The sequence below is a fragment of the Aedes albopictus genome, chromosome 2 (assembly GCF_035046485.1).
Source record: "Aedes albopictus strain Foshan chromosome 2, AalbF5, whole genome shotgun sequence".
In the NCBI taxonomy this organism is placed as follows: Eukaryota; Metazoa; Arthropoda; class Insecta; order Diptera; family Culicidae; genus Aedes; species Aedes albopictus.
In genome coordinates this window covers 383340100-383367754 of record NC_085137.1, presented here as the reverse complement: position 1 = coordinate 383367754, position 27655 = coordinate 383340100, and the positions used below count along the sequence as shown (strand labels likewise).

The 27655-nt window shown below is 40.2% G+C and overlaps 1 protein-coding gene across 5 annotated transcripts in view; it reads left to right on the top strand.

The window, feature by feature from the left end:
* The first annotated feature begins 296 nt into the window (after positions 1-296).
* Positions 297-27655, top strand: part of LOC109402723 (protein phtf) — a 42342-nt gene continuing 14983 nt past the window's right edge. Inside the window, exons 1-5 of one of the 5 annotated variants that reach the window (XM_029878904.2) lie at positions 297-612; positions 10288-11301; positions 25657-26144; positions 26763-26891; positions 26985-27610. In XM_029878904.2, coding sequence (XP_029734764.2) covers positions 10316-11301; positions 25657-26144; positions 26763-26891; positions 26985-27610 — 2229 coding nt within the window. In that variant the 5' untranslated portion in view covers positions 297-612; positions 10288-10315. Of the gene's footprint in view, positions 613-9321; positions 9444-9466; positions 9704-10287; positions 11302-25656; positions 26442-26762; positions 26892-26984; positions 27611-27655 lie in introns of those variants that run through there. The other 4 variants (XM_019675421.3, XM_019675417.3, XM_029878901.2 and 1 more) reach the window with 4 other exon arrangements.

Below are 27655 nucleotides of genomic sequence, written 5' to 3'. Positions count from 1 at the left end.
CGCAAAAACGGCTACGCTCAAAAATGTGTTCGGCCTGCACATTTTTAGTAAACATCCATGCCGCACATGACTGTGTTCGAAACACACATTTTTTTAAAATTGCTCGTACGCTCATATGAGCATGTATTTTGCAATAATTTCGACATGGCAACCTCACTGGGTTTATAAACCACCTTCAAATACCGAAAAATATTGATATTTTGCAAAAATGTGAGTGTGCGAGCAATTTAAAAAAATGTGTGTTTCCAACACAGTCCCTGTGCGGCATGGGCGCTACTCAAAAATGAGAGCTTTTATTTTAGAGAGAGGTCGGTCAATACGGTTCGGTTCTCGGGGAAGGTTTATATTTTGGCAAATAATCACCAACAAATGCATCAAAATTCGGGAATAGTGACGTAAAAATAGAAACAAATGATTAAAAAGTGAACTGGAATTAAATTCAAGTCTCAATAATCGCCCAGTGAATGAAATACTTAGTTCTGATTACGTACTTATATCACCGCAAATCTGTGCAAAAAATTTGTTCTCTGCAGCGTCAAAAACGAGAATATCGATCAAGTGCAGATTTCACATTTGATAACCTTTGACTGTTTCCATATTTTAATCTATAAGGTACGTACAAAAACTAAATGCATAGTTATTCGTAGCACTTCAAATGTACGAAACTCGATAAACATTTGTGTACTTTGCGATAGTGAATATCCCTTACAGTGTTCAAATAAGAGATAAGATCATTAAATTGCGCACCGTTGATCACAAATGTTCTCAATTTAGGCCATTGATAAGCATGGCATGTCTTTGTTCATAGATAGATCTGCCACAAATCGCGACTAAACATAAACATTTCAAATTTTGCATATTTTTATTTGTATGGTTCCTTCAATCAAAATGGAAGAAAAACACCAAAACCAGTCCCAATGAACATACGGAAGAAGAACGGGGAAAAAATATCTTCACAACGACTAGCGAAAGAGACTGGACCTGTGTCGTGGTGGTTCACCCTGCTTGCACCAGAATAAAGTAAACCCGTTCGGCCGGCTCCACGACTTGCCCATTGCATATTGGTGGCGATAGGGGCCGGACGAAAGTTTTGTTTACGTTGTCGCGTCTTGGTCGCTCTAATGCGATTCCTACGAGAAGGGAACCATGTGCTGCGGTGAATAATCATAGCTGTCTCTATTTTATTCGATGCACGGAGAAACTGAAAAACTCAAAATTAGGTACTTTTAAACTCAATTTTGAGTTCTTTTTCATCTCCCTTTTCATGCGCTCTTTCTATTGTTGTCAGAGAGTGAAGAGAGAAACACCCCAACTTTTGCAGTTCCGTGCGTCAAGCCAATTTTGAGTTTCTAGCGTAGTACTCAAATTTGAGTGAATACAACCTAGTCAAAATTTCGGTTGGGTGGAAAAAACTTAAAATTAGGTATTTTTTTCATATGGAAGCAAGCGGGAACAACCCAACAAAAACATCGATTCCATCAACTCAAAATTGGCTTGACGCACGCAACCCCGAAGTTGGGTGGAATGAACTCACTTTTGGGTAGTTTCGTCTCTCCGTGTGGCACACAGTACACATGCGCCGATACGAATGAACACTGTTTTGTGTACAAACATGTTCATTGGATTGTCAAAATCAGATGTTCGATACCGTTAGAGTTGTCGTAGTGGGTGTTTGTGTACAAGCGGTTTGCCATTCAGGGGTGTAATCTAGTCAGGAATACTGCCACATAATACTTAACTCAAAAGTAATCTGGGAAATTAATCGTCATGTACCTGGGGATTTTTTTTTATTACCGTACGGGTTTGGGCCGATCTGAGACGCTATTTTAATAAAACTTTTTCCACAGGCAGGGCTGAACAAAAAAAAATGAGAAAAATTCAGAAACGCCTATATTTCCGGAAAACTCAGGTGGAAATTTTTTGTTTCCCCTGACACTACTTTGAAAAATCATCGAAGCATCTACGAAGCATCGTAGAAACAAAGAAAAGCCAGAAAAACTATGCCCGTACTCGCGGAAAATAAAAAAAAATATTTTTGAGAAGCTTATTTATAATCGCTGAAATTTTTGGAATGCACTTTTTTTCGTTTTTGAATTATAGCCAATTTTGTTGAAAAATGTTAAAATGAGCCATATAAGCCTATTCTTTATGAATTTTTAAAGGATCTTCTAAGTAATTTGCATTAGCCAATGGGATGAAACAATATATTATTATTGTTTTGGCAGTTAATACAAAAAAAATGAAAATTTGCCTATGCATTCGTTTAGCCGAAATGTTCAATTTTTAGAATAGGGTGAAAGCTGTTTACTTTTCAATTGATTGCTTCCAGTTGGCAGTAGCAGCGAAAAGTTCAGACAAGAACCTTTATAGCATCTATTTTCCAGCGCTGACAGCTCGTCGGCGATACCATCGCTTGTATTCAATGCATCGTCTGTGCTCCTCTCGGTTGTCAACTTTCTCAATAAGTGTAGAATTAGCGTTATGTTAAAATACACATAAATAAAAACAAAAAAAACTATCTCAAATTCTCACCTCAAGCTCACGGAAGCATGGTAGTCAAGAGCTGTCAAATCGTACGGAAAAATCACGAAAAACGTTAATTGTTAGAAAATGGGATAGTTTTTTGAAAAGTTAGTGAATTTTTCCCATTTTACTGGCATTTTTACCAGATTTGTTGGTATGCCTGAAACATACTGGAAAACTTGTAATTAGAGAGCACGAAATGTTGCTAATTAACAAATTGAGGGATGAAATTTGTGGAAAAAAAATCGCGTTCTGGTAGGATTTGAACCCACGACTTAGTATTCGCTAGACCGGCGCTTTAACCTACTAAGCCACAGAACAAGAAATGATTCTGCGGAATAGAAAGCCAAACTGACTCCGAAGCCGCACCGTGAACACTCCTATTTCACAAACTCATCTCTCTCTCGGCTTAGATGCCAATCCACAACACACTCCTGTTTGTGCCCGAACTACAAGTGAGAGTGAATTATTTATATGAAGCCGAGACTTACCCTCGCACTCGCAGTATAAATCAAGAATGGTTTGAAAAGGTAAAAGGTAAGCACCGCTCAAATGTTAACGGATTTAGCTGAAAATTTCACCAGAGCATCGTGGTGTCATATAGAACGAAACACGGAGGAGGGCCATCGAACTTTTTGACATGTGGTTTTTCCATTGTCCGTTGTCTAATGTTAGTAATGTTCAGTCTGTGCGTCCTCTGGCCGAAGACAAACAAAATTTCATAGTAAATATAGGAGTCTCTACTATACGTCTACTAATGATTCTATCTCATTTTTGACGATTAGTCTACACATACATACACAGCCATTCATTGAAAGAATCGTGGAAAATGATGGAATCGACTAATCCCATCATTTTTCTTGTCATTATTAATGATTGCAGTACATCGGAGATGCATTACAAGCATTAAAGAGGTCAGGCCTACTGTGCAGCGTTTTCAATTTAACTATAAAGACAATGAGTGGGGACATCTCGTACCAACCGCTCAGTTTATGAAAAAGCAACATCAAAATACGGTGAAAATCGGTGGGGGTGATGATGCTAAGAAGGTGAATTTCACCCCTTGGTCCTTCCAGGGACCAAAATGTTATGGTCCCATGATCCCTCAATGATGGCCCATCTTTAAATTTATTTTTTTCTGTATTAACGAGATTTTTAGTCCTAGGCTAGTTTATCTCGGGACCTACTGTTTACTTCCCTTCCGAAGGAAGAACCCACATTTTGCGAGTTTGTCGGGAGTGGGATTCGATCCCAGGTCCTCGGCGTGATAGTCAAGTGTTCTAACCATCACACCAGGTCCGCTCCTCACTCTTTAAAATTTAAATTAGTTTTACATCCAGAAAGTGATGCAATTTTTCATCATTCTTGATTCCATCTGTTCTGGTGTAGGTACATTCTGTTCTGGTGTACGTCATCTGGTACACTCTTTAAGGACAAACGTCATGAAATCCCGCTTCAACAGTGCATCAGAATTTCAAACGCACAAATCTCAAGAAGCAAGATTCACACAACAGTGCATTTCATTATTCTGCTCTTGCTCACTCGTGATAGGAGGCAATCAGTGAAGTACTAGATTGAAAGTAGTGAGCTGGATTTTAGTATGGTGAGATGATCAATTCTTTATTTCTGCAATGAAATGGAGCAAACAGCGTGGGTTATATGATTTCTTGACTAATTTGATGCTATTTGAGCAAAAGTTTGGGTAACTGTGATGTTGTATTATTTATTTCTTGCAACTTCAACAACACAGTTACCCAAACTTTTGCTCAAACAGCATAAAATTGGACATGAAATCATATAACCCACGCTGTTTGCTCCATTCCATTGCAGAAATGGAGAATTGATCATCTCACCATACTAAAATGCAGCTCACTACTTTCAATCTAGTACTTCACTGATTGCCTCCTATAAGCTTACAATAAGAAGATTATGTGCGTTGGTTTTGTTTACGAAGAGATTTGTGCCTTCGAAATCGTGAGTAGGTACCAAAGTCGGTCATTGTGGCGGCCATTTTGGGACTCTAACAAGTTTGTCCTTTAACTACGCTGGAGTTCTGATCACGTTTTGTTCACTTTGATTCGACTTCATAGGCATAGGGAAACAATACACAACCAATACCAGGATTTGTTTTAATTTTTCATCGAATTTTTCACTATTCTTCCACTAAAATCAGTGGATTTCACCATTAAAATCATACGAACATAATAATTGTTAGCTATAAACTAGCTAGAAGTCGCATTCTTGTTTACTATGTGTGATTCTTTTTTCTTCTGAATCTTGGTTACCAAGGGTTGTCTAATGCCTGTTCCTGGGTTTGTTCAACACATTTTTCCTGCACTGCATTTCCCTTATACGTCACAAGCCCTCACAACGTCAAACAATCGGGTCCACTTCCAGGAAATCCAGCCCAACAACGTCGAATTTCTGTGTTTTCCCGTCATTCTCGATTTGTATGCCGGCTGGCACCGGCCCGCGTTTCATACTTCTAAAATCGTTACACTCGCGGTGCACACTGGGGCAGGACTGAAAACACACGGAAAAAAAACCTCTAGCTCGTCGAGATTGCGAGATCCACACTTGGTGCCTTCAGAGAAAATATTTCTATGAACAAGGTCGATATTCTGAACGGTAGCATATTTTTCTTACGTTATTCGCATGAAAGTCCTATAAGTCACATTGGCCATCTTTCATTTTAGCGATATGGTGTCTTCGGCAAAGTTGTTCGGCTATTTATGCTAAAAAAGTTTGCCGAAGACGTCAAATTTCCAAAGCCTACTATTCTTGAGATATTGGACGTTCTTGCAGTCGGGCAAGTTCGGGCAAGTTTTTTCATCGACGATCACCTAAAAATACATAAGCTTTCATGTAATTTTTTTCACCGATGATGATTTTTTTAAATAGCGTTCAAAGTTAACTGTTTTGTGTGAATTAGTGCAACATTTTTTGAAGATATATTACCATGTTGTATGATGCCAAGTGAACCATTAGAAGTATAATTGCAATCTAGTCACAGGTTTAGTTATTTTTAAGCTTCAAACAAATAGTAAAACACAAAAATGTCTGAAACGCCATTTAGCCTTGGTTTTATCATTATCTCATATAATCTTATTTAACCCTCGAACGATCGCGCTGTTGTATTTTGTACAACACGTTGAAAAAATCTCGCTTTTTGTACTCAGCATTAGCGTGGTGCTGACGCAGGTAGTCAACCGCGCGAGTTACGGAAGGTTAATATAAATATTTTTTGTTTGTTCAATGATCTAAAACCTCACTTTTATTGGCGTTTCGGACATTTTTGTGTTTTACAATTTGTTTGAAGCTTAAAAATAACTAAACCTGTGACTTAATTGCATTTATACTTCTCATGATTCACTTGGCATCATACAACGTGGTAATATATCTGCACTATCTGCACAAATGTTGTACTAGTTCACACAAAACAGTAAACTATAATCGCTATTTAAAAAAAAAACATCAAAAATCATTTCTGTGAAAAAAAAATTACATGGAAGCTTATGTATTATTTAGGTGCTCACCGATGAAAAGACTTTTCCGAACTTTCCCGACTGCAAGAACGTCCTATATACATTTTGCGTGATTTTCTGTAACTTTCTATAAAAAAAATAATGCATATTTTGTTTTTTTCCATCTAATTTCTTTGATATATGTTTTATTTTAGTATTTTACATTATTATAACTCAAAAACGGACATTGGATTTTTTTTACAAACGTACAGTGACCCCACAATTTATGAATCGTCAAAAATGCCCACAGTTTATGGATCACTCATTTGATCAACATGGTGTGTGTCACTGAGTCGGAGGCCTCTTAAATAAGTGCTACATCAACATTTCCTTCCCCTATCCCAAGTTACGGCGTGGCCGGGAATAATGACTTTTGTGCTTTTGGTATTCTTTCATAAGATTGGAGCAAAGTCAACTCCCCTGCCTTGTTCCGAAAAGTTATCCAAGCAAGATTAGCAAAAGGTACATGAATGTTGTTAGTATCCAATCTACGAAGTATACCATAACTACGCTAACGCTAACGCTAACTCATTTGATCAACATGGTGATTCATAAATAGTGTACAAAATTAAGGTGATTCATCGGTGTGGGGTCACTGTAATAGCCGAACAACTTTGCCGAAGACACCATATCGCTAAAATGAAAGATGGCCAAAATGACTTATAGGACTTTTATACGAATAACGTAAGAAAAATATGCTACCGTTCAGAATATCGATCTTGTTCATGGAAATATTTTCTCTGAAGACACCAAGTGTGGATTTCGACATCTCGACGAGCTAGAGGTTTTTTCCGTGAGTATTTTCAATCCTGCCACAGTGTGCGGTGGTTACTCGAAAACGCATGTTTTTCATCAATGATTAGACTACTGTGATAATTTGAGAATCCATTGAATCATCATTTCTCAGCGACATTTCATACTAATCAAACTTATTTTGTTGGCCTGTTGTGCCTCCGACGCCACTATCACGGGCTCAACTGAACTTGTGTACCCTAGGGGGCTGTCCATAAACCACGTGGTCATTGGGGGGGGGGGGGTTCGGCCAATGACCATTTTGTATGGACAAATAAAAATTTTTGTATGGACTAATGACCACGCGGGGGGGGGGGGGGGTTGAAAAGTCCCAAAAAAATGACCACGTGGTTTATGGACAGCCCCTAGCCGCTGCGAAGTCATGTGCGAAATTCGACTGTGATAATAATGAATTCGGGCCGATTCTAAATGGGTGCAAATGTCGCAATAAAATGATTTCGAATCTACTCGCGGTGCAGATTTGGAAAACGAAATATACTCCACGGATGGCGTAGCACTCAGCCGTTTCGTGAATCGAATGAAAAAACGCCATTTTTTCGGCCGAATCTAAAATTACACGGAAATGAAAAAAAAAACATGACAGCAAAAGTGGAGCGGACCTGGTGTGATGGTTAAAGCACGTGACTATCACGCCGAGGACCTGGGATCGAATCCCACTCCCAACAAACTTACAATAAAAATGTGAGTTCTTCCTTCGGAAGGGAAGTAAAGCGTGGGTCCCGAGATGAACTAGCCAAGGGCTAAAAATCTCGTTAATACAGATAAAAAAAATGACAGCAAACCCTGCAAAGTGCAGCTCATTTTCATATATAAACCGCGCACACTTGCACACACACTGAGGAGCATGCCATCCCTGGTGGTACGTACTATCGACGTACGCCTGTAATGTGTTAATAACTGTGGCTAAACTGAGAAGCAGACTCAGTTCCAGCTGAAACTTTATGCAAAGAACAAGTACAACGCTACTATTTAACCAGAGGCTTAGAGCTCTGGGAGAGTGCACCAAGTACATTCATATCACAGACAAACAGACGTAACACCTTGAACGATTTTCATGGAAATCCATCGCCCAGTTGACACTATAGATAGTAGAGTAAACATAGATCCGCTAAGATGAATCCGTTGTATCCAAACGAACTGTCAAAATCTGTATCCAAACGAGCATGACGTCACGATTTGGACAACATCAATGGAACGCATGACGTCATATTCAATCGTCGCACTTTTGAAAATTACTACTTACACGCTTGAAACATTTTAGTCAGCGGTGTCCGCGGATCTATGTTTACTCTACTATCTATAGTTGACACTACCATCACCTGGTGGAAAAGTTGCACGAATCACTGTGTTGTGGAATATCGTCAACAGAAGGCGCTAGTGTGAAACGTAAAACGCATAGAAAAACGATGCGCGCGGCTCTGGTTGTGAAAGCCTCAACTATGAAAATTTAAAACGATCGTTAAAAGCGTAGTCGATGGAAATTTCGCAAGTGTTACGTCTGTTTGTCTGTGTCCATAGTTTTCGTCCATTGTGAGTGCATTCGCCTTGTACCGAAGTAAGTAAGTCCGTATATCCAAAGAGCAATAAAAATTTATCGCAATCCCTCGGCGCAGCAGAAACAAGTGACGGAAAAATACATGACGAACGTATACCCGCCATACTAAATATAAAACTCGCTAATCGTAGCAAAGACAGCCCAGAAGCTTAACTCGCTCGTTTTCACGTGTTGATAAACAAAACAGGCGTCAGTCGTAAGAAACAACAAGATCGAGCGCTACTGAACTTTATGAAAACATACTGTTTTTTTTATATCTATTTTAAGAATATCTTTGTCTATGGAAAACTGCAAGATAATAAAAGCGTATGTTATGTATTCTCATCAGCTATCAATGGAAATCCGGATTATTCTATAATAATACCTACAAAAATTAATTGCCTGAGTATCAAATATAGTATGTAGGAAGGATACCTGGATGTGTATTTCCAGCTACGTGCAGCGAACTAAAAAAAAATGGAAACGCATGGTTGTTAGTAGTTCCACAATGAAAATCAATGTCAGTCATGATTCTCCAAATACTGATAAAAGGCCAAGCCAGAATTATTCCAAAGGTTAACTCTGGAACCCCTTCATGAATATTTTCGTAATATTACTGCAAGGTACAGAAGAATACAAGCCCAAAACCCTCAAATTTACATCGATGCAATTCGAAGCCGAAGGTCGACCTTCATTCGCACTGGTTCTTCGCTTGCTCAAACGACACTCTTCCACACCGGTCCAAACCGAAGGCACATAACATCATTCATAAAATGAAAATTACTTTCCCTTTCGATTTCGGCAAAAGCTGTTGCTGTGCATTGACAAAACAAAAAATCTCAGCTGACTTCGTGCATATACCATGTGCGTAGTAATTTGGTATCTACACATGTATCGACTCATACCTCCTACACTACACAGTACTGCTTCATCATTTCCCTCAAGTCTAGTCTACACGTTCAACTTGACATTGAGTCACGGCGGTTGTCTCAGTCAGTGGTGTTTATGGGAAGCGCGCTGCTCTGCACCGCCACCACTCAAACTCAAGTGTAGGTGACCGAAAATTTATTTCTCGTTTTGCTTGATATTTCGGCCGGTCCGAATCCGAACTATTGGGCATAGTAGTAAGTGAGACGTGAATCTACACCAGCCAGTTGTTTTCGCAGTCTGTCGGTTACGCGTCCATGATCAGTGTGTCGATTATTGTATTCGGTTGGAGAAACAGGAGCGCTTTTCTGTGTTTCAAGTCATAGTGGCACGCTGTTGGTCATCATATCATATCTCAGACGTCCTTCAATTTATCAACTTGGTTAGTTTTAATACGGAAATTTTGATTCAAATAGCTTTTCAGTGATGAATGCGGTTAGTGACATTATAATGCAGTCAATATTTTAACCACATCACATCCGTTGTTGGCATGATTCCAATCGGGAACGAAACTGGCAAACACTTAAAAAATACAAAATCGGGTAATAATTCTGAAGAAAATAATGCAATAGCTCAAGACCAACAGTAGTGCAGTGGATAAAGTGGTATGAGAAAGAATAATGAAATAGTGAAAAAGACTACCAAAATGAAAAAGCTACTACAAAGACAAAATAGTCAGTAAAATCTTAAACAACGATGTCGCAGTAAAACCAGTTAAAACCGAAAATTTTGAAATATTGCGATAAATATAATCAATTGTTTTTTTTGTATCTGTCAGGAACTATTGATACTTGCTGTTCTACAGAACTTTACCAGAGGATCTCTTTTGTTTAGTGCATGTATAGATTTCTCCCATTCAAATAGTTTTTTCTTTCTAGTCAGTGAACCAATTAGCACTCGGAAGTCGTGCCATTCCTCGCCAGAAAATCATTTTTCATCGCCAATTTTCGTTTTCCTGTTTCGCAGATCCACTCACGAACGCTGAACGCCGATTATGCGCCTGGATGAGCTGGTAGCGTGGTACCAGAAAAAGATCGGCACATACGACAAGCAGCAATGGGAGAAAACGATCGAGCAGAAGATTTTGGCCGGCATCAACCACCTCCCACTTAAGAACACCAAGCTCAAAACCGAACTGATCGATGTAGATTTGGTGCGCGGTTCGACCTTTCCCAAGGCCAAGTCCAAACTTTCCATCCTGACTGTGATCTACCTTGCCGCTCTGAGACTGCTCCTGCTGCCAATCTATGCCAGATGGTGGGTTCAGCAAACCTCTCCGAGGGTATTCGTCCTCCTACTTGCCCTATACCTACTTCAGATGATCAACCTCGGCATCTACAGCTACAATGTGAACAAAACCGGTGCCGATCAGGAGGAGCACATCGTATCGATGTCGGATTTCCTGATCCCGATGGCGCTGAGTCTACTGCTCAGCGTGATCCACTCACAGATCGTGGCCACTGGGTCGCACAACAACAGTCTCTGCCTAAAAATGAAGAAATGTCGGTCCCATTCCACGCTCAAGAAACGCGAACGAATACGAAGGAAGAGGCGAGCACGAATGGCTCAACCGGGATCGGGAGAGTCGACTACCACCACCGCCACCACCAATACCAGTAGGCCGTCCAACGAGGACCCCGACCCACGGACAAAGGCCAAGGGTTTGCGTGGCAGTGCGTCGAGATCTCCGTCCGGTTCACCGGCGCGGACCGCCAAAAAGCAAGGGGCTTGTAGCACCAGCAGCAGCACTAGCAGCGACACATTGGCGACGGGTGGAAAAGCGAACTGTGGGAGAATAGACGAAATCAGGAATCTAGAAATTAGGAAATCAGATTTGGACTTGGGCTCACCGAAGAAGACGATCAACGGAACAGTTGTTCGTCGATCAACGGTGGATAGCGTTTGCAATGATTCGATGAACAACGAATGTGACATTGCCAATGCAGAAGTGGATGATGATTCAGTTTTTCTCGATTCGAGGTGAGTATACAAAAAACGAATGTGTTTCAATTCGACGAAATAATTTACAAGCTGAATGATATAATTCTTACAATAATAACATTATTGCAATCTTTACTGAGCATGAGCAAATATATGACCGCACAACTCGTAGTTGCTACTCCGTAATTGACCGAAGCAATTGAAATTGAACAAAGAACCAATCAATAGAACTTGGGATTAGCTTACCATGCTCAATGTGCTCAGTTCGAGAGTTGACAATAAGGTCAATAACGGCGTCCTTACGGTCATCGAGAATGGAAAGGAATGGTAGTAAGCCAAACGCTGTTATGAAGACCGAGAATTGGTGCATCTCCACTAGCGTTGGGCAATTTTGAATCGATGTTCGCAACATCGATGTTTTTGTTCCGATTAATCGAATTTTTGAATCGATGTTGAAGCTCCACGAAATCGGCCGAATCGATTTTTTAGATTCGACTTTTCTTTCGATTCAAAAATATAAAATTTATTTTTTTACCATTAAAAAATGTACATGAAATCAAAGGGTCCACTAAATCGAGGTATACCTGTAAATCTCTGGTTTCTTGGGCAATCCCTCCCGGGAGTATAAGTGAATCTTTCTCAGGTTTCTGGAGGAATCCTTCTTATGGTCTAGAGAACCCTTTCAGGGTTCTACATGAATTTCTTTTAATAATGTGGAAGATCCCCTTTTAGCATGCCTTTTAAAACTGCAGAAGAATTATTCTCAAGATTCTGGAAGAATCCGCCAGGGAGTTTTAGGGATATTCGTCTAAGCATTCTGGGAATATCCCGAGGAAAAACTTCTCTCAGGATTCTGAGGCAATCCATGTTGGTAGAACCACGCGAGACACACGCATACTACTACACAAATCTCCTGTAAATTTCGTTTGCATCATTCAGGAATGTGTACACTAGCAAACGTCAAAGCGATCGAATTCTAGCACCTTTGATGGAAGGATCGCGGAAATCAAACGGAATTTAAATTCATCGTTAAATCCATGTACCAAGGCCTTTCAAAGAATGTTACGTCTGTTTGACTGTGATTCTAGGGAATCTCTCTCTAGATTCTAAGGGAATTCATTTCAGGATTTTGGGGTATTCCCTACCAAGGGTGATATCCCTTTCAGGATTATAAGGCATTTCTGGATGATCTGGGTTGATCCCTCTAAGGATTCTGGAAGACCCTCAGTTAGGAGCCCACTCAGAATTCTGAGGAAATTTTTCTTAGCATTCTCAGGAACTCTTCTCAGAATTCTTGGAGAATCATACTCAGCATTCTCAGACTTGTGGCGAAATCTCTCTCTGAATTCTGTGGGAATATTTCCTAGGATTCTGGGGGAATCCCACACAGGATTGTAGTGGATTCTGAGTAAAATCCTTATAAGATTCTAGGGGAATATCACTAACTACTCTTCCCAAGATTCTCTGAAAATTCTGGGGTAATGCCACCAGGATTCTGCGAAAATCTCTCTCAAGAATCTAGGGAATTTGTCTCATGGTTCTGGAGAAATCCTTGGGATTCTGGGGCTATATTTTTCAAGATTCTAGGGCGCTTTCTTTCGGAATTATCAATTATTGAAGAATCTCTCACGAGATTCTGGGCAGAGTTCTCTAGAGAAATTGTGTTTTTTAAGAATCCCTCGCATAGAATTTGCGATTCCTCTTAGGGTTCGGAAGAAATCCTGCTCAGCATTTTACGAGAATTCCAGTAGAATTCTGTTTTCTGTATTCTGGAGCAGTTGCTCCCAGATATCCCTTTCAGGAATCTGGGAGAATTCCTCTTAGTAATCAGGGAATGTCCCTGACTTGGTTATAGGAAGATTCTGTTGAGATACTGGTGCATATATTTTAAATATTCTAGTTCTAGAGGAATCTCTCTCAGAGTTCAGGGACAATCCCTTTCAGGAGTTTGGGGGAATCCTTTCAAAGAATCTGGGCAATGTCTTTCAGAATTCTGCGTTAATTATTCTGCTTTATGTGGGAATACCTCTCAGAATTCCAGAGAACCCTTCTTAGGATGCTGGAGAAGTCCATTCTAGAAGTTTTCGTGGCAGATGGCAGATTTATTCGCAGCATTCTAAAGGATTCCACCCAGAATTTTAGGGAAATTCTGGGTGAATACTTAAAAGGATTGTGGAGGATTTCTTCTAAAGTTTCTGGGGGAATTCTATCTTACAGAATTCTGTGAGAGTATATCTCAGGTTTAACTTGAACCACTGTGAAGCCGCACAACAGTTGCTGTGGCAGTCAGTCTCGGAGTCAAATACAGACATCGTCCTTCTATCGGACTCATACCGCATCCCTCCCGATAACGGGAACAACGGAAACTGGGTAGCGGAAAATGCCAAGCTAGCGGCGATCTGTACAACCGGTTTCGATTTCCTGTCCATGAAATAATGTCCACGCCGCACGAGGGCTTCTCAATTGCGAAAATCAACTGCAGTGTTGTTATGCCCTGCCCCAGGTTGCCCCAGTTCTCGAATATGCTGAAATCGTTATCAATCGCACTTGATTGAATCCCGTGATCATCGGTTTTTGGAGGAATTCCTGAAGGGATTCTTGGAGGGATTCTAGGAAGATGGCTTGAAAAAATTCTTGATGAATTCTTGGAGAAATTACTTGAGGAATTCTTGGAAGAATTCCTCAAGAGATATTATAAGAGAAACTCCCGGAGGAGTTCCTGAAGGAATTCTGGAGGACTTCCTAGTGGATTTTACCAGGATTAATTAAGAGTTCATTAAGGATTTCCGGGAGGAATTCCTTAAAACGTTCCTGGAGTAATTTCGGGAGGAATTTTTGGCGTAATTCCTTATGAAGTTTTTGGAGAAATTTGTGAGAAAATCCTTGAAGAATTTTTCGGACGATTTCTTATAGTAATCCCAGGACTATTTTCTTGAGAAATTTGTAAAGGTTTACTGAAGGAGGTATTTCTGGAGAAATTCTTGAAAAAAAACTTTGGCAATCCCTGGGGGTTTTCTGGAAGAATTCTTTAAGGAATACCTGAAGTAATTTGTTTAAGAATTCTTTGATAAATTTCTTGACGAATTCCTGGAGGAATTTCTCGAGAAATGCCTGATAGAAATCTCGGAGCAGTCCCTGAAGTAGTTTTTGGAAGAATTTCTGGAGGATTATTTGCAGGTTTCTGAAGGAATTCTTCGAGGAATTTTTTAAGAAATTCCTGGAGAAATTCTTGGAGGAATTCCTGGAGGATTTCTTGGAGGGAATCCAGGAGGAGTGCTTATAGAAATTCTTGGCAGAAGTCTTGAATGACTTCCTGGATAAATTGTAGAAGGAATACCTAGAGGAATTCTTTGAGGAATTCTTGGCAGAAGTTTTAAAGGAATATCTGGAGAAGTTGTTGGAGAAATTCCTGATAAAATTCTTGAAGGAACTCCTAGATGAATTCTTGGAGGTTTTTTGGCAGAAATACTAGGAGGATTGCCTGGTGGGAATCATTGAGGATTTCTTGGCAAAAGTCTTGGAGGGATTTCTCTTGAAGGATTTTTTGGAGGAATTGTTGGAGGAATTCCTGGAGTAATTTTTGGAGTATTTCCTGGATGAAATCCTCGAGGAATTCTTGAAAGATTTCTTGAGGAATGCTTGGTGGAATTCCAAAAGGGATTTTATGTTAGTATGAAAACTTGCATGCAACTTTTGGAGGATGACTTGTATGGGAAATATCGTACCTATCATAAATCGCTTGAAACTATCAAATTCGATTTGGTAAAACGAAATATTTTGCATGAGTCGTTAATTTAGACGTTAATTGACCAATTAACCTTTTGATTGCTTAAAAAAAATATTTCCAAGCTTAATGGCTTGCAGTTAAAAAAGCCGAAAATCGCATATTTTGCCCTATAAATTGAGGTATAGCTCAAAATTGTGACGTGTTAGAGCAAATCTGAGCCCGGATTCGGATTCAGCGGCCCAAAATCCTTCGGAGACACATAAGTTTGCTCTTGAGACAGACAAAAAGTTATTTTTTGTTACGCTGTGTTACTTTCAGGTATAATCAAAATTAATGAATAGATGACGTTATATCGATGAATAATCCTATTATTTTTCGAAATTTTGTTTTATTGAGAGCATACCAATTGGTGTTTCGACCACTATTGCAGTAATATGGTAGACGTACCAAAGATGTGTTTTTAAAAAGCATAATAATGGTGTTTTACGATTTTTTCTTAATCTTCATAATGATATTATACATTACATATTCCTACCACTATTGTATCGCGTGCCCTATTTACGGTTTAAAGAGATAAGAAACTTTGACAACATTCTATAGTTACACAGGGTGTCTACTATCTGAAAAAATCTAGAAAACCGGGAATATTTAGGAAATTTTATTTAACAGGGAAAAACCTGGAATACTCAGGAAATATCTTGAATTTGAGTACTCAGGGAAATTTTACTCCGATAAAAAAAAAACATTTTGTCGTATGAATAAAACCTGGTAGGGTGGGTGTACCAATTATGGCACTACCTAAGGAAAGCTATTTATACAAAAATAAAGAGAAGACCAACGAATGTCATCAATTAGTTAAAAGACAGCTTAGTTTCCATACTTTACAGGAAAAATATAGAAACGGAGCCGAAACTACTTTTAGTATTGATTACAGCGTGTGCCAATGATTGGAACCCTGTACCAGTTATGTATGATTACATTTTTTAACTTCGGTTCCTTTTTGCACTATTTGCATGCATTCCTTATGGGGTTAGGCATAACTGGTACACTATGGCGAAAAAGGGTGCAAGGAAGCCGAAATTTTAAGGAAAATGATTTATTTCTACCATGACTTGAGGAAAATGTGGAGTTTAAATTAGTGCAACTATCTTTTGTGAACGTGATCTGGAGAGACGAATGCCCCAGAGGTAAAGTCTCTCTAAACAAAAAAAAAAAAAAAAAACGTGATCTGTTGTTCACAAATTTTTTCTTGTTGATTTACATCGTTAAAGAGTGAAAATTAACTATGGCGAATAATTGGTACTATAGCCATAATTGGACACTTACCCTAGTAAAAATCCATATAGAATTTTTGCTACAAGGATTTTTCCAGAAATTCTATCAGGGTTTCTTTCTGGAACTTCTTTAAAAATACCTTCTGGAATGTCTCCCAGGATTTCTTATAAAATTCCTTCCGCATTTTCGACGCTATTTTTCTTGGTATTCGTTTTTGATTTTTTTTCCGGAAAGGTATACTTCCGGATTCTTTCCAGAATTCCTGAATTTCAACCGATTTCTCCTGGAATTTATCACGGGGATGCTATTTCTTCCCGGAATTCCTCCAGTGTTTTGCTCAAAGAAATCTTCGTAGGATTTCTACCAGAATGTATACCGAATGCTCTATAAGCATTTCTGTCGGGATAAATCGTGGAATTTCTATCGGCATTTCTCATGGAAATTTTACACGATTCCTTTCAGTGTTCCTCTTGGGACTTCCCCAGAAGATCTTTCCAGAATTTCTTTGCTAAAGGAGTTATTCTTTGCTAAAGTAGTTCCAAGGGTTTCTGAAGGAGTTTTCACGAATTTACTGCAAGAGTTCCTCCAGAGATTTCTTTCATTTTTTTCCTGTGATATCTTCAAACAATTGATTTGGGCTTTCTTCGAGATGTTCTTCCTGGTCTCCTACAGGAGTTTCTTAAAAGATTTCGCGAGGTTTATTTTGAAGTTTTACCTGAGATTTCTCTCGGAGTATCTCCTTCTCCCACAAGATTCTTTCCGATGTTGGTCATGAGATGTCTCTCAGAGTTTTTCCTAATTTACCCTGGACTTTCTCCTAAGATTTTTTTCAGAGTGCCTTCTGGGATTACCACAGGAGTTATTGCTGATATTTTTCATTGAATTCTTCTCTTGCATTCTTTCAGAGCCAGGCTGTTCCTTGTAGTTGTACCGGATTTCTTGCAGTGATCCACCTGATTTTTTTACAGATATTCTCTGCATTATTCCTAAATTTCTTCCCGGAATCTTTACCAGAAATTGTCCCGAGGTTCTGGATACTCCTTTAGGTATTTCTCCCAAAATTATTGCAGGGATTCTTCTACGGGTTTTCCTCGGAATGTCTCCTGAGATAACTTACGAAATATCTTATAGGAAATTCCTGGAGAAATATTCGAGGGAATTCAAATACCTAGAAAAAATCTCGACAGGAATTTCAGGAAAAACCTGAGAAAAAATGAGACATCTCGAAAAAAGTTCTAGGTAATAGTAATCCCGAGATGAAATATTAAGAATATCCAAGGAGGAATTCTGAAAACCTCATGGTGTTGAGGCGCCGCAGTGCCTCAAACGGGTAGCTCTTGGATTTCTGGCGGGATGGAGTCTCGCAAGACCTGGGGTACCAGAAATCCTCCGTTGATCCGGTTCGAAGGACCAAATGTTTGGGGCTCCGCAGTGCCTCGAACGGGGATTTTCTTTCCTCAGAAAGAAACACACGGGTTTACACTTAAACCACTTTATTCACTTAAGGGGTCGTACACAAATTACGTCACGCTTTCAGGGGGGAGGGGGGGTTTAGCAGAACGTGACGACTCTTACAAAAAATATTGAGGCCCCATACAAAAAGTGTGACATAGGGGGGAGGGGGGGTTGTAAAAGGTCAATTTTTGCGTGACATAATTTGTGTATCACCCCTAACTTGGCGTTGTCCAAGCCACGCCAACGCTCGTAAGTACACTTCACTTTTACTTATTACTACTTGACCGTTTGCCGGGTCAAATCAAACTGTTTTCCTGTTCGGTGGTGACGATCTCCTTATATAGTACCTCGGAGCGCATCTGGAATGTTCTACAATATTCCCGGTTGGAACATTCCTCCAATCTGGCTGCACTGCTCGAACGAAGTAACTCACGGTCACTCACGAGCGGCCTGCACATGTTCATCCAACTGGGTGCCGCCACGATAAGGCACCCTACAGACCAGTCAAACGGTTTGACCAACATTGACTCCGCCCCCAGGTTGGTGTTGAAGTTGGTGCTAAGTTTGACCGTGTGTGATGCTGTTTGACGAACCGATTTGGCAGTTCGTCGAACCGATTTGACGGTTGACGGTTTGGTCGGCAAAAATCAAACCAGTTTGATTTTACTCAAACCAACGGTGGGCGGAGCCAATGTTTGACGAACCGATCGTACCGTGTGTAGTGTTGTTGCACAAACATAGTGCGATTTCATATGGGGAAGTATGTTGGTGCAACCAAAGTGACATGTTGGTGCAACACGATTTGGCAGTTCGTCATACGGTTGCAGAAACATAAGCTGGTTCGACGAACCAGGGGGCGGTGGCAATGTTGGTCAAACCGTTTGACTGGTGTGTAGGGTGCCTAAGGCGCGCGCGCTCGCAGCTGTCATCATCAATCATCATCGTCGGTGGTGAGTGATCCCGCACTGGGATCGTTGTCGTGTCGCCGCCTTTGTGGGAGCTCTAGTGACGCTGTTCAATCTCGTAGGGGAAAGTGGGGCACATTTTCCACCGGAGCTTCCGATGGGCGCGAACACATGGAATCCTGAAAGCACCTACGAACGAAGTTCCGCGAGGAAAACAAGAGAAATATCGGAAAACTATCCCGACATAAACTATTGGATAGCTATCCCGGAAAACCACTAAAAAAGACACGGACACTGGCTTCAGCCGGCGGCTGTACCGATTGAATGAAACTTAACACGGAGTGGCTAAAGCTATTCGCGTGAAAAAAATCATCGCTCGGAGCAGGAATCGAACCCTCATCCATCCGGGCTCTAACCGCATGGCTGCGAGGCTCAATCAATGACATTCTTGAAGAAATTTTAAATAGTTTTGGATGGATCTTTAGGAGGAATCCAGCGAGAATCTCTGGAAGTATATCGGAAAACCTTTGCAAGAAATATCGGGACGTACTCAAACAGACATCTCGTGAAAGAATCCTGCGGAAAGCCAGGAAGAATCTTTCGGAGAAATTCCAGGCATTACGCTCAGAGGAACTTACGTATTTTCGGCAGTTTTGTTCTCTTCATCATGTTTTTTTTTAATCCTATTGAACTCAGATATGGCATTAAATCCTTCCCAACCAAGCTGAATATGATCAAGTTTCAGGCAATTTTGCCGACATAAGTCCCTCATGACGAAGAGAACAAAACTGCCGATGATACCCTAAGTCACCCTTTATCATTTTTAGAAAATTTGGGTCAGTTTTTGAATTATAAATTTTCAAAATTTCATTTGGAAAAAACTGGAAAACTCAGGGAATTTTATTTTGAGTTATGAGTAGACACCCTGTTACACAATCTTTTTGCGAATCAGTTTTTGAGTTGGTGTACCTGCCTCAGAAATGCTTTGCTCTTTCGTGTCAACACGGTTGAAATTTTCCGTGTAAAAAGTGTGATTTCAACCGCTAGGTGTCGCGACAAATAGCATGAAAAGTTTATCAATTTCTGACTACGGAGATGACCTTCTCTCTCTGAATTTATGGAGGAATTCCTTGAAAATTTTCTGGAGGAATTCCTGGAGAAATCCAAATCTCTGAAAGAATTCGCAGAGGCATCTCTAGGAGGTCGTAGGAGTAATTGCAGGAGGATATTGCGAAAAAGTAATGGAGCACTACAAATGCATATTAAAATGTAACATCTTGTAGTGGATCACTACAAATGCCTGACAAAATAAGACTATACATGTGGACATACACAACAAAGAACATGAAATTTGCCCAGTTACCCTAGTGGAACAATTTCCAAACCCAGGATGACGAGATTTCATAATAGTCGTTGGTCCGTCAATCAATCCTGTTATCGTATTTTTCCTGACAGGTTGCCTTTTGTTCGCAGCATTAGTTGCTTTCATAGCTTGAGTTTTGTCTAACCCTAAAGGGCCTTCTAGATTCAGGTTTTGATGCGAGACGTTTACATTTTGATGTCCCTGATAGGAAACGATTCACTTATCTGATTAATTTAGGCTGACACAAATTTCGATTTTCTCTAATGTCACCCCCCCCCCCCTCGGAAAATTTTGGTCGTAATTCGGCATTTTGAGGGGGGACACAAATAAATTATTCAAAAATTTAAAAATTTTGAACTGAAATTAGAGTTGTGGAGAAAATTTCTTAACAAATCCGATGAGTTTTACGATTTTGGCTAATTGTTTGGGTAATTTATCATCAAATATATTTATTATTTATTATCCCCCCCCCCTTGACGAGTCAACGAGCAAAGTGACAAAAGAAGAAAATGAGATTTGTTCCGGCCTTATTTTTGCCCGAAATGACCTGCTCTTTTATTTCGGAGCACTATGACGGAAGGCGCATAAAACACAGAGAAATGATTACAAATTAAAATAGTACATTTAACACAAAGAAAAAACTTGGAATAAAGAATTTTTGAAGAATAACCTGGACAAATTTCTAGGTAATTGCCTAGAAGATTTCTTGAAGGAATTTCTGGAATTTGATTTGAAAAACCACTAATATATTTAAAAAAACACAACCTAGAAATATTTTAAAAGCTCTTTTTTATTTATTGACAGTTTCTCCGCCCTCACACAGCCTATACTTGAATTGATTTTTGCTTTGCTTCATGTCTTCCACAATCCCCCAATTATATTCGGCGAAAATACGCTGAGATATACAGATTCTACGATCCATACTTCGAAATACTATGAAAACACTTGTATGCAAGTGGACGCATAAATACCCAGGTAACCACTAAGCATTTGAATAAGCCGTGTATCAGCCCGTATTACGCATTTAATCTGCTTGGTGCCCTACATAAGCAGTTCGAATGCATAGCTGCCTTGAGTTAGCATAAGCTGTGCTGCTCAAAAGCTTTCGGCTGTTAATTAGCATTTCAACTGCTTGAAGTGGTTTCACTTGGGAGCATACAGAATGCTTTTCAACTGCTCTTTAAATGCTAGGAGCAAAAAGGTTGGGAGATATGTTACGCATTTGGCAACACATTTTGTCTCTCTCTTACAGAGCCTATGCTTCTGTTTACAAATTTGTGCATCTTATTTGTTTCATTTTCCCCTACTCATCCAAAAGCACCAAAGAAAAAAATACTGCAGCTGGATTGGATTGGGAACTTGTCCATAAAAAAATCACCAATTATTTATCATTTCGTCGGAAAATATGTGCCGAATAGGTGGATGCTTTGGTGGATCATAGAATTGTTTGAAAGAGACAAGAAACAATCTTATTCCACAGATATTTAAAAGAAGGGATCGTAATGCTCTACCACAATGAAATATCTCAATGAAAACAAGTTTTAGATGTTGAATCTGAAGCTGTTATCGACTCATTCTTTATATTGGCGATTAAATCAACGCACGCCACCGGGACAGCTTTAGCATCGTGGATCAGGAGCAACAGGATCCGAAGCAGATATGATTAATCAATCTCCGGATCGTCGTAAGTTCAAACCTACATCACTACAAAAATCAGCAAAAAAGTACCACCTAGCACCAACTGGAATATGGAAGGACGATGAAGCGGGGAAGCAGGCTGAGAGAACGAGAAGCAGACGTCAATCTATTTTTGTTTTTTTTTGCTCGACGAGGCGTTACGCTTCTTTGACATTTCGTCACGACGTTCCTGAAGGGATAGCACTAAGACAGCCCGTTATTTTGCCAAAACCTGCTGTGAGGTAGCACTATAGGCGCATATACGGCTAATTAGCATTAAACGCCTTGTCGTAAAGGCTACTATAATGCTGAAGGAATGCTATTTTAAATGCTTACTGGTTACTTGGGTAACAACATAAAGAAATTCTCGTAATATTGCTGTGTGCATTCAAAATACAAATATCAAATGCGGGAGCACCAAATGTGGTAAGATTTTCTAACAAGTAACCCGATGTCAGTGGGAGCTTTCGAGTCCTAGGTTGGCGTTGATATTAGCTATGGTTGCTACATTGCCTGTGGTAACATGGATACCGCGTTTGAAGCGCATTTGGGCACCGTTTGCATCTTGAACGCACACAGTAATATTATGAGATACAACAGAAATAATCGTGGAAGATTGATACCGATAAAGTAAAAAGATACAAAAGTATAGCTTGGAGAGCTTAAAGGTCCTTAATCCAAAAGTTTGGATGATCTAGATCACCAAGTGAATGTTGCAAAATTATCAGAATTGCACTCTGAGGCTCTAAGAGTAGCTTATATATTATATTTCGCGAACATTCGCTACAATATAAATATCCACACGCAAAACAAGAAAAGCTACCAAAAATTGTGATATGCCTTTTCTACCAATTTATGTATTAAAAACGTACAGAAAATGTGATAAATCATAATCCATTCGTTGTATTAAGATGCGCTACACGGTTCCATAGCTTCCATACCACTACACACAAACACCTCCATTCAAACCCGAGAAGTTGAACCGGGTTACGTCTAAAAATAACTTTCGCTTCGCTGCTGAGCTTCGCGTCCTATTGTCTACATGGAATTTTCCACTTGCAAACAGCAACCTGCTGGATGCGGGCTTTTCAGTGCATAATGGGTCTAGAGTCGTATTTACGAAGACAAAAATGTTTCTGCCAAGTTCTGTCATTTCTTTTTTTTTCATTATTGTGAAATGATTACGGTCAATCAAGTGTGGCTTATCCAAAAATCTGCTGATTAATTATTCTCTATACAATATCAGAATGTTTTACAAAGTTATAGCAAATTTACAAAATTAAAACATTCGATTGATTTGATTGATTTGTCTTTATTCAAGAGACTTTCAGCCCTTGGATAAAACATTCGAATCATTAGAACTTTTCGAAAAGTTTTCAATAAATTGCAACTTTTTTGCCTTTGGTCATATTTTAGTCGAGTCCAACGATACATGAAGACCAATACATTAGTCACAAACTTTCAAAATTTAATTTAATTCGGTTCGCTTAGTCCTAAGGTCTAGCCTAAGGTACAGTAATGTGATAAATGGAAGTCAAAAACTAGATATAGATAGAAGGGCTCTAATTTCGTGTAAAGTTGAATAATCAATCAAGCCCAAATTTGCACCAATTAAATCAAACTCGTTGAGGAACAAGTAATCAAAATTTTTCCTGCCAGTTGCACAACTAGTAAGCTATAAACGGTACAAATTTGGGCCCGATTGGATAACTTTACATAAAATTGGAGCAACTCTAATAAAGTAGTTCATATTTGAGTGTTCTTCGTTTAATTGCTATATCTCTGGATCAAGTGAACCGAATGAAATGCGACATTGCACAATTATGACTAATACATAGCTCTTTGAAAAACCTTTGACTTGACTTAGACACGTTCAAAGAAAACAAACTTACAGCTTGTTGATTACTTCACGAAAAAATATCAATCATTTGAATGATTTTGCAAATGTGTAACTAGCGCCACCTAGTGGACCATTAACTGTAAGCCCTTGACTCACTTAACAACGTTGTCGAAGACACCAACTTTCTAAGTGGTGAGAGTCCTGAGATATATGAAATTTAGAATTTGCCGTTTATTGGTGGAATTTCTAATTAAACGATCCATCACCATCCATCATGGCATCGCAAATAAAATTATTAGAAAGCAGATTTTTGAATCAGTTTAACCTTAACCAGACGAACCACCCTAACATAACAATAATAGGGAATAGGGTCAACAATTGAAAATAAACTTTCTCAAACACAATATGTGTCTAAAAACTTAAGGCTGAAGCATAAACAGTTTTGTCTTCGCAAATACGGCTCTGGACCCATTGTGCAGTGTGGCGACTGTATCACTTCCATCACCAAGCCACGTTTGTGTTGATCATGATGGCTTTCAGCCTCTTATCTATTCATGTGTAGTTATAGCCGTGCTGGTTAGAGCGCAGGATACTGTGTATCACCATGATAGTGTCTCGGTTCGATTCCCGCCGCCGCCCGTATTTCTTTTTTAAACGTGTATTGGTATTTGATGCCGCCGCTGCTGCCATGATCAGTCTAAAAATAGAACTAATAATGAGAAACCAGTGCGACAGAGCACACGCACACATGCGAAATTTTCCTTTTCCAGATTCTAGGAAGCCAATACAATTTTTGGTATACTGCCACCTACCAATTTGTGTATTTGCAAGGCCCTAATACAATATTTGTATATGTTTCATACCCAATTGTATTAGAATCTGCCAATCTCAGGTTGCGTGCAAAGATTTACAGATATTGCGATCCATACTTCAAAATACATTGCAACATAAAAATATACTCGTAATATTATGAGGGACAGAAGACACAATCGTGAAAGAATTATACCGATAGAGTAAAGAGAAACAAAAGTAGAGTCTGCAAAACTTGAAGGTCCTAATTCCAGAATAGTTTGGAAAGCCAGGAATATCCCAAAAGCATTATAATTGTGCGCTGAGGCTCCATCAGCAGAATAGACTACATTCCACGAGTATTTTTTACAATTAAAGCATGATACAGTATGTAGATATTGTAACCCATACCTCAAAATGTATTGTAAGCCATTTGTATTCCACGGAATGTCCAACTATCACAATTTCGATTTGTTCGTAGTTTTGCGAGGTCTAATGGACATCAACTTCTTGAACAGAGCGAACACAAATGATGGTAGATCCAGTAGATCTTAAGAAAATTAATTCCAGAGTAGTTTGGATGACATAGATCACCCAATTCATGTACCATGAACTTTCCAGGGGCGCTTTGAGGCTTTTTGAGTAGGTACCGTAGACTATGTTCTGTGATCAGTCATCGTGTATAAAATTTGGTTTATGATGTTGGATTTGTGGCACAAACTTCGGAGTTCTTTGGAGGCCCTAGAATAGTTCTGGGATGAAAACTTCAACAGACTATGATGGGTAGAGTAACACATTGCATGTCAAGGATCGGTCAAAACTATTGATGATTAGAAAAACGATGAAATTTGAGCAAAAACAAGTGAAATTGGATTAAATATACAAAAAAAGTCACGTATTTTCGGTTATCAGCAAAAGGGGGAAGGATGCAAGGGGGGGGGGGGTACCATGCATTTCTTAGCACAATTATTCTCCTTCACTATAAAAAGACTCTAGGGTACTAAAATGTTTGAAACAAAGAAGATATTGCAATTCTAGTAGAAATTTTCTAACAAAAGAAAATCGTCCCGGGTGTTTACGGGTTAAATTGAACAAGACTCTGGGTCCGGACGGTATCCCGACAGTAACCGTCAAGACGGCCATCGAGAATAGCCCTGACATGTTCAGAATGGCTATGCAGATGTGCCTAGACAGAGATGAATTTCGGAGAGGTGGAATAGTCAAAGATTGGTTCTACTGCCCAAACCCGGGAAGCCAGCTGGCGACCCGTTGGTATACAGACCTGCATACCAGAAGGCAGGTCACCGCCATTTTCGTCTGACCGAGATGTGCAAAAATATATAAAATTTGACTCTCATTTCAGCTACAACAATGAAACAACGCCTGCACCCAAAGTCGTCATACATCGAACAATAGATCCGATCTCGAATGACCTGCCAACGCCAGACCCATCACAGCCAGGGTGCTCCTTGCGCAGGCGGAAAGTGAACTGGGGCCCCCAAATACCCACCAACAATACCAACGCTGCACCCGCTGTAGCAAACTTGAGCGTTAACCAACCGGAAGCGACCGTTGATGACGACGGGTTTGAAAGCCTAAACGGAAAGAGTTCCGGTGGAGAAGACAGCTCGAACGCGGGTGGATCATCCGAAACATACTACAACAAGAAGCTCCCGTACACCAACACCTGGATAAACGGCATCGAGAAGGACACCCGATCCGACAGTGACACGGATACTCTTCGCAATACTCCAACCTCTACTAGTCATGAACAATGTGGCGGAAGTTTGCCACAGGCGACCTCAAACCTACCCCCGGGAAAACCCCGTCGGCACCTATCATCCGAATCGGGTATAGAACTTCAACGGCACGACCGTAGCAAATCCCCACTGCTGCTGTTAGACGACAGTGCCACCAACTGCGGTTCGGTTGATGCCGATGGAGAATCGAAGGGCAGCGGTTTCGACGAGAACCTGGAGTCCAGCGGGGACACCGACGAGGAAAACGATTTTGACCTCCATCAAACCGAGTCTAGTCATCATCTTCATCACCATGCTCACCATCACAGTCACCACCATCACCTGCACCATCAGCATTTGTCAGAAGGTACGATTTGCGACTGCGACTTACATTTCGCCAGCACCGATAGTGAGTATTCGATTCTAACCCTGACTAATTTCTTTGCCTTATATGTTGCTATCTTATGTTCCTCCTGTGTCATAATCAGAGGGCTGTATTCATTTTATTCGTTCATTAAAACATCTTTATTCGTTCTGCCAGAAAACCAAATTCCGTTTAACAATATTTACTACAACAGGTTTAACCTACTTTTCGAAGCTTTTGTGCTGTGTTGGAGATATCTGTAAGGACGGGTCGTTTGTTCATGTCGGTGTCCGGTGGGGATTTTCAAATATAAATTGATTTTCTTAATCTTCAAATAAACTAAATGGATATGAATGCATTCTACAGGTGAGGAATGTAGTTATAGTTCAGATCTCAATCACTCGGATGGTCAAAACGAACACTCAGATGACGACTATGATTTGGAAGACGCTCCGACGATAATTCTCAATCCTCCATGCGGTGCAACCGATAGGGGTAAGTAAACAAACTATTTTAGGGTTCACATAGCCGAAGCGGTAAGCGCGCGGGTATTCAGCAATCCTAACATCACCATCTTCTCCCTAACAGTAAGCTGCACCATATGGGACGCCCGCGAAGCCAAAAAGGCGGAAATGTCCGTCCTGGATATCTCATCGGCCATCATCGAACGCGTCGAAGCCATGCCGGAAACGTGCGATTACGTCTACATCGGAGTCGTGCTGAGCATCATTCTGTCTCTGATACCGGCCTTCTGTCGATTATGCGAGGCAACCGTCGACTCGTCCAGCTCAACCGAACTGAACTTCCTCGAGTTGCCGGTCCTACTCCTGGAGAAGGCTTCCTTCTCGTGCATCGCCATTCTGCGGTTCGCCTTCGGAGAATCTAACTGGGAGAAAACGGTCCTTGTGCTGGGCTTCATCGTTCGGCTATGTTTGACCTACTTGGTGTTTTTTCTGCTCGCCGTAGCCGAACGCACCTTCAAGCAGAGGTTCCTCTACGCCAAACTTTTTTCACACCTTACGTCTTCTCGGAGGGCGCAGAAGTCCGGCATTCCGCACTTCCGGCTCAACAAGGTGCGGAACATCAAAACCTGGCTGTGTGTGCGCTCCTATCTGAAACGACGCGGTCCCCAGAACTCGGTGGACGTGATCGTTTCGGCTGCATTTATTATCACACTGCTGTTGTTGGCATTCCTCAGCGTTGAGTGGTTGAAGGTTTGTATAATAGGAATGTGATCCATTGTAAAATAATTAATCATG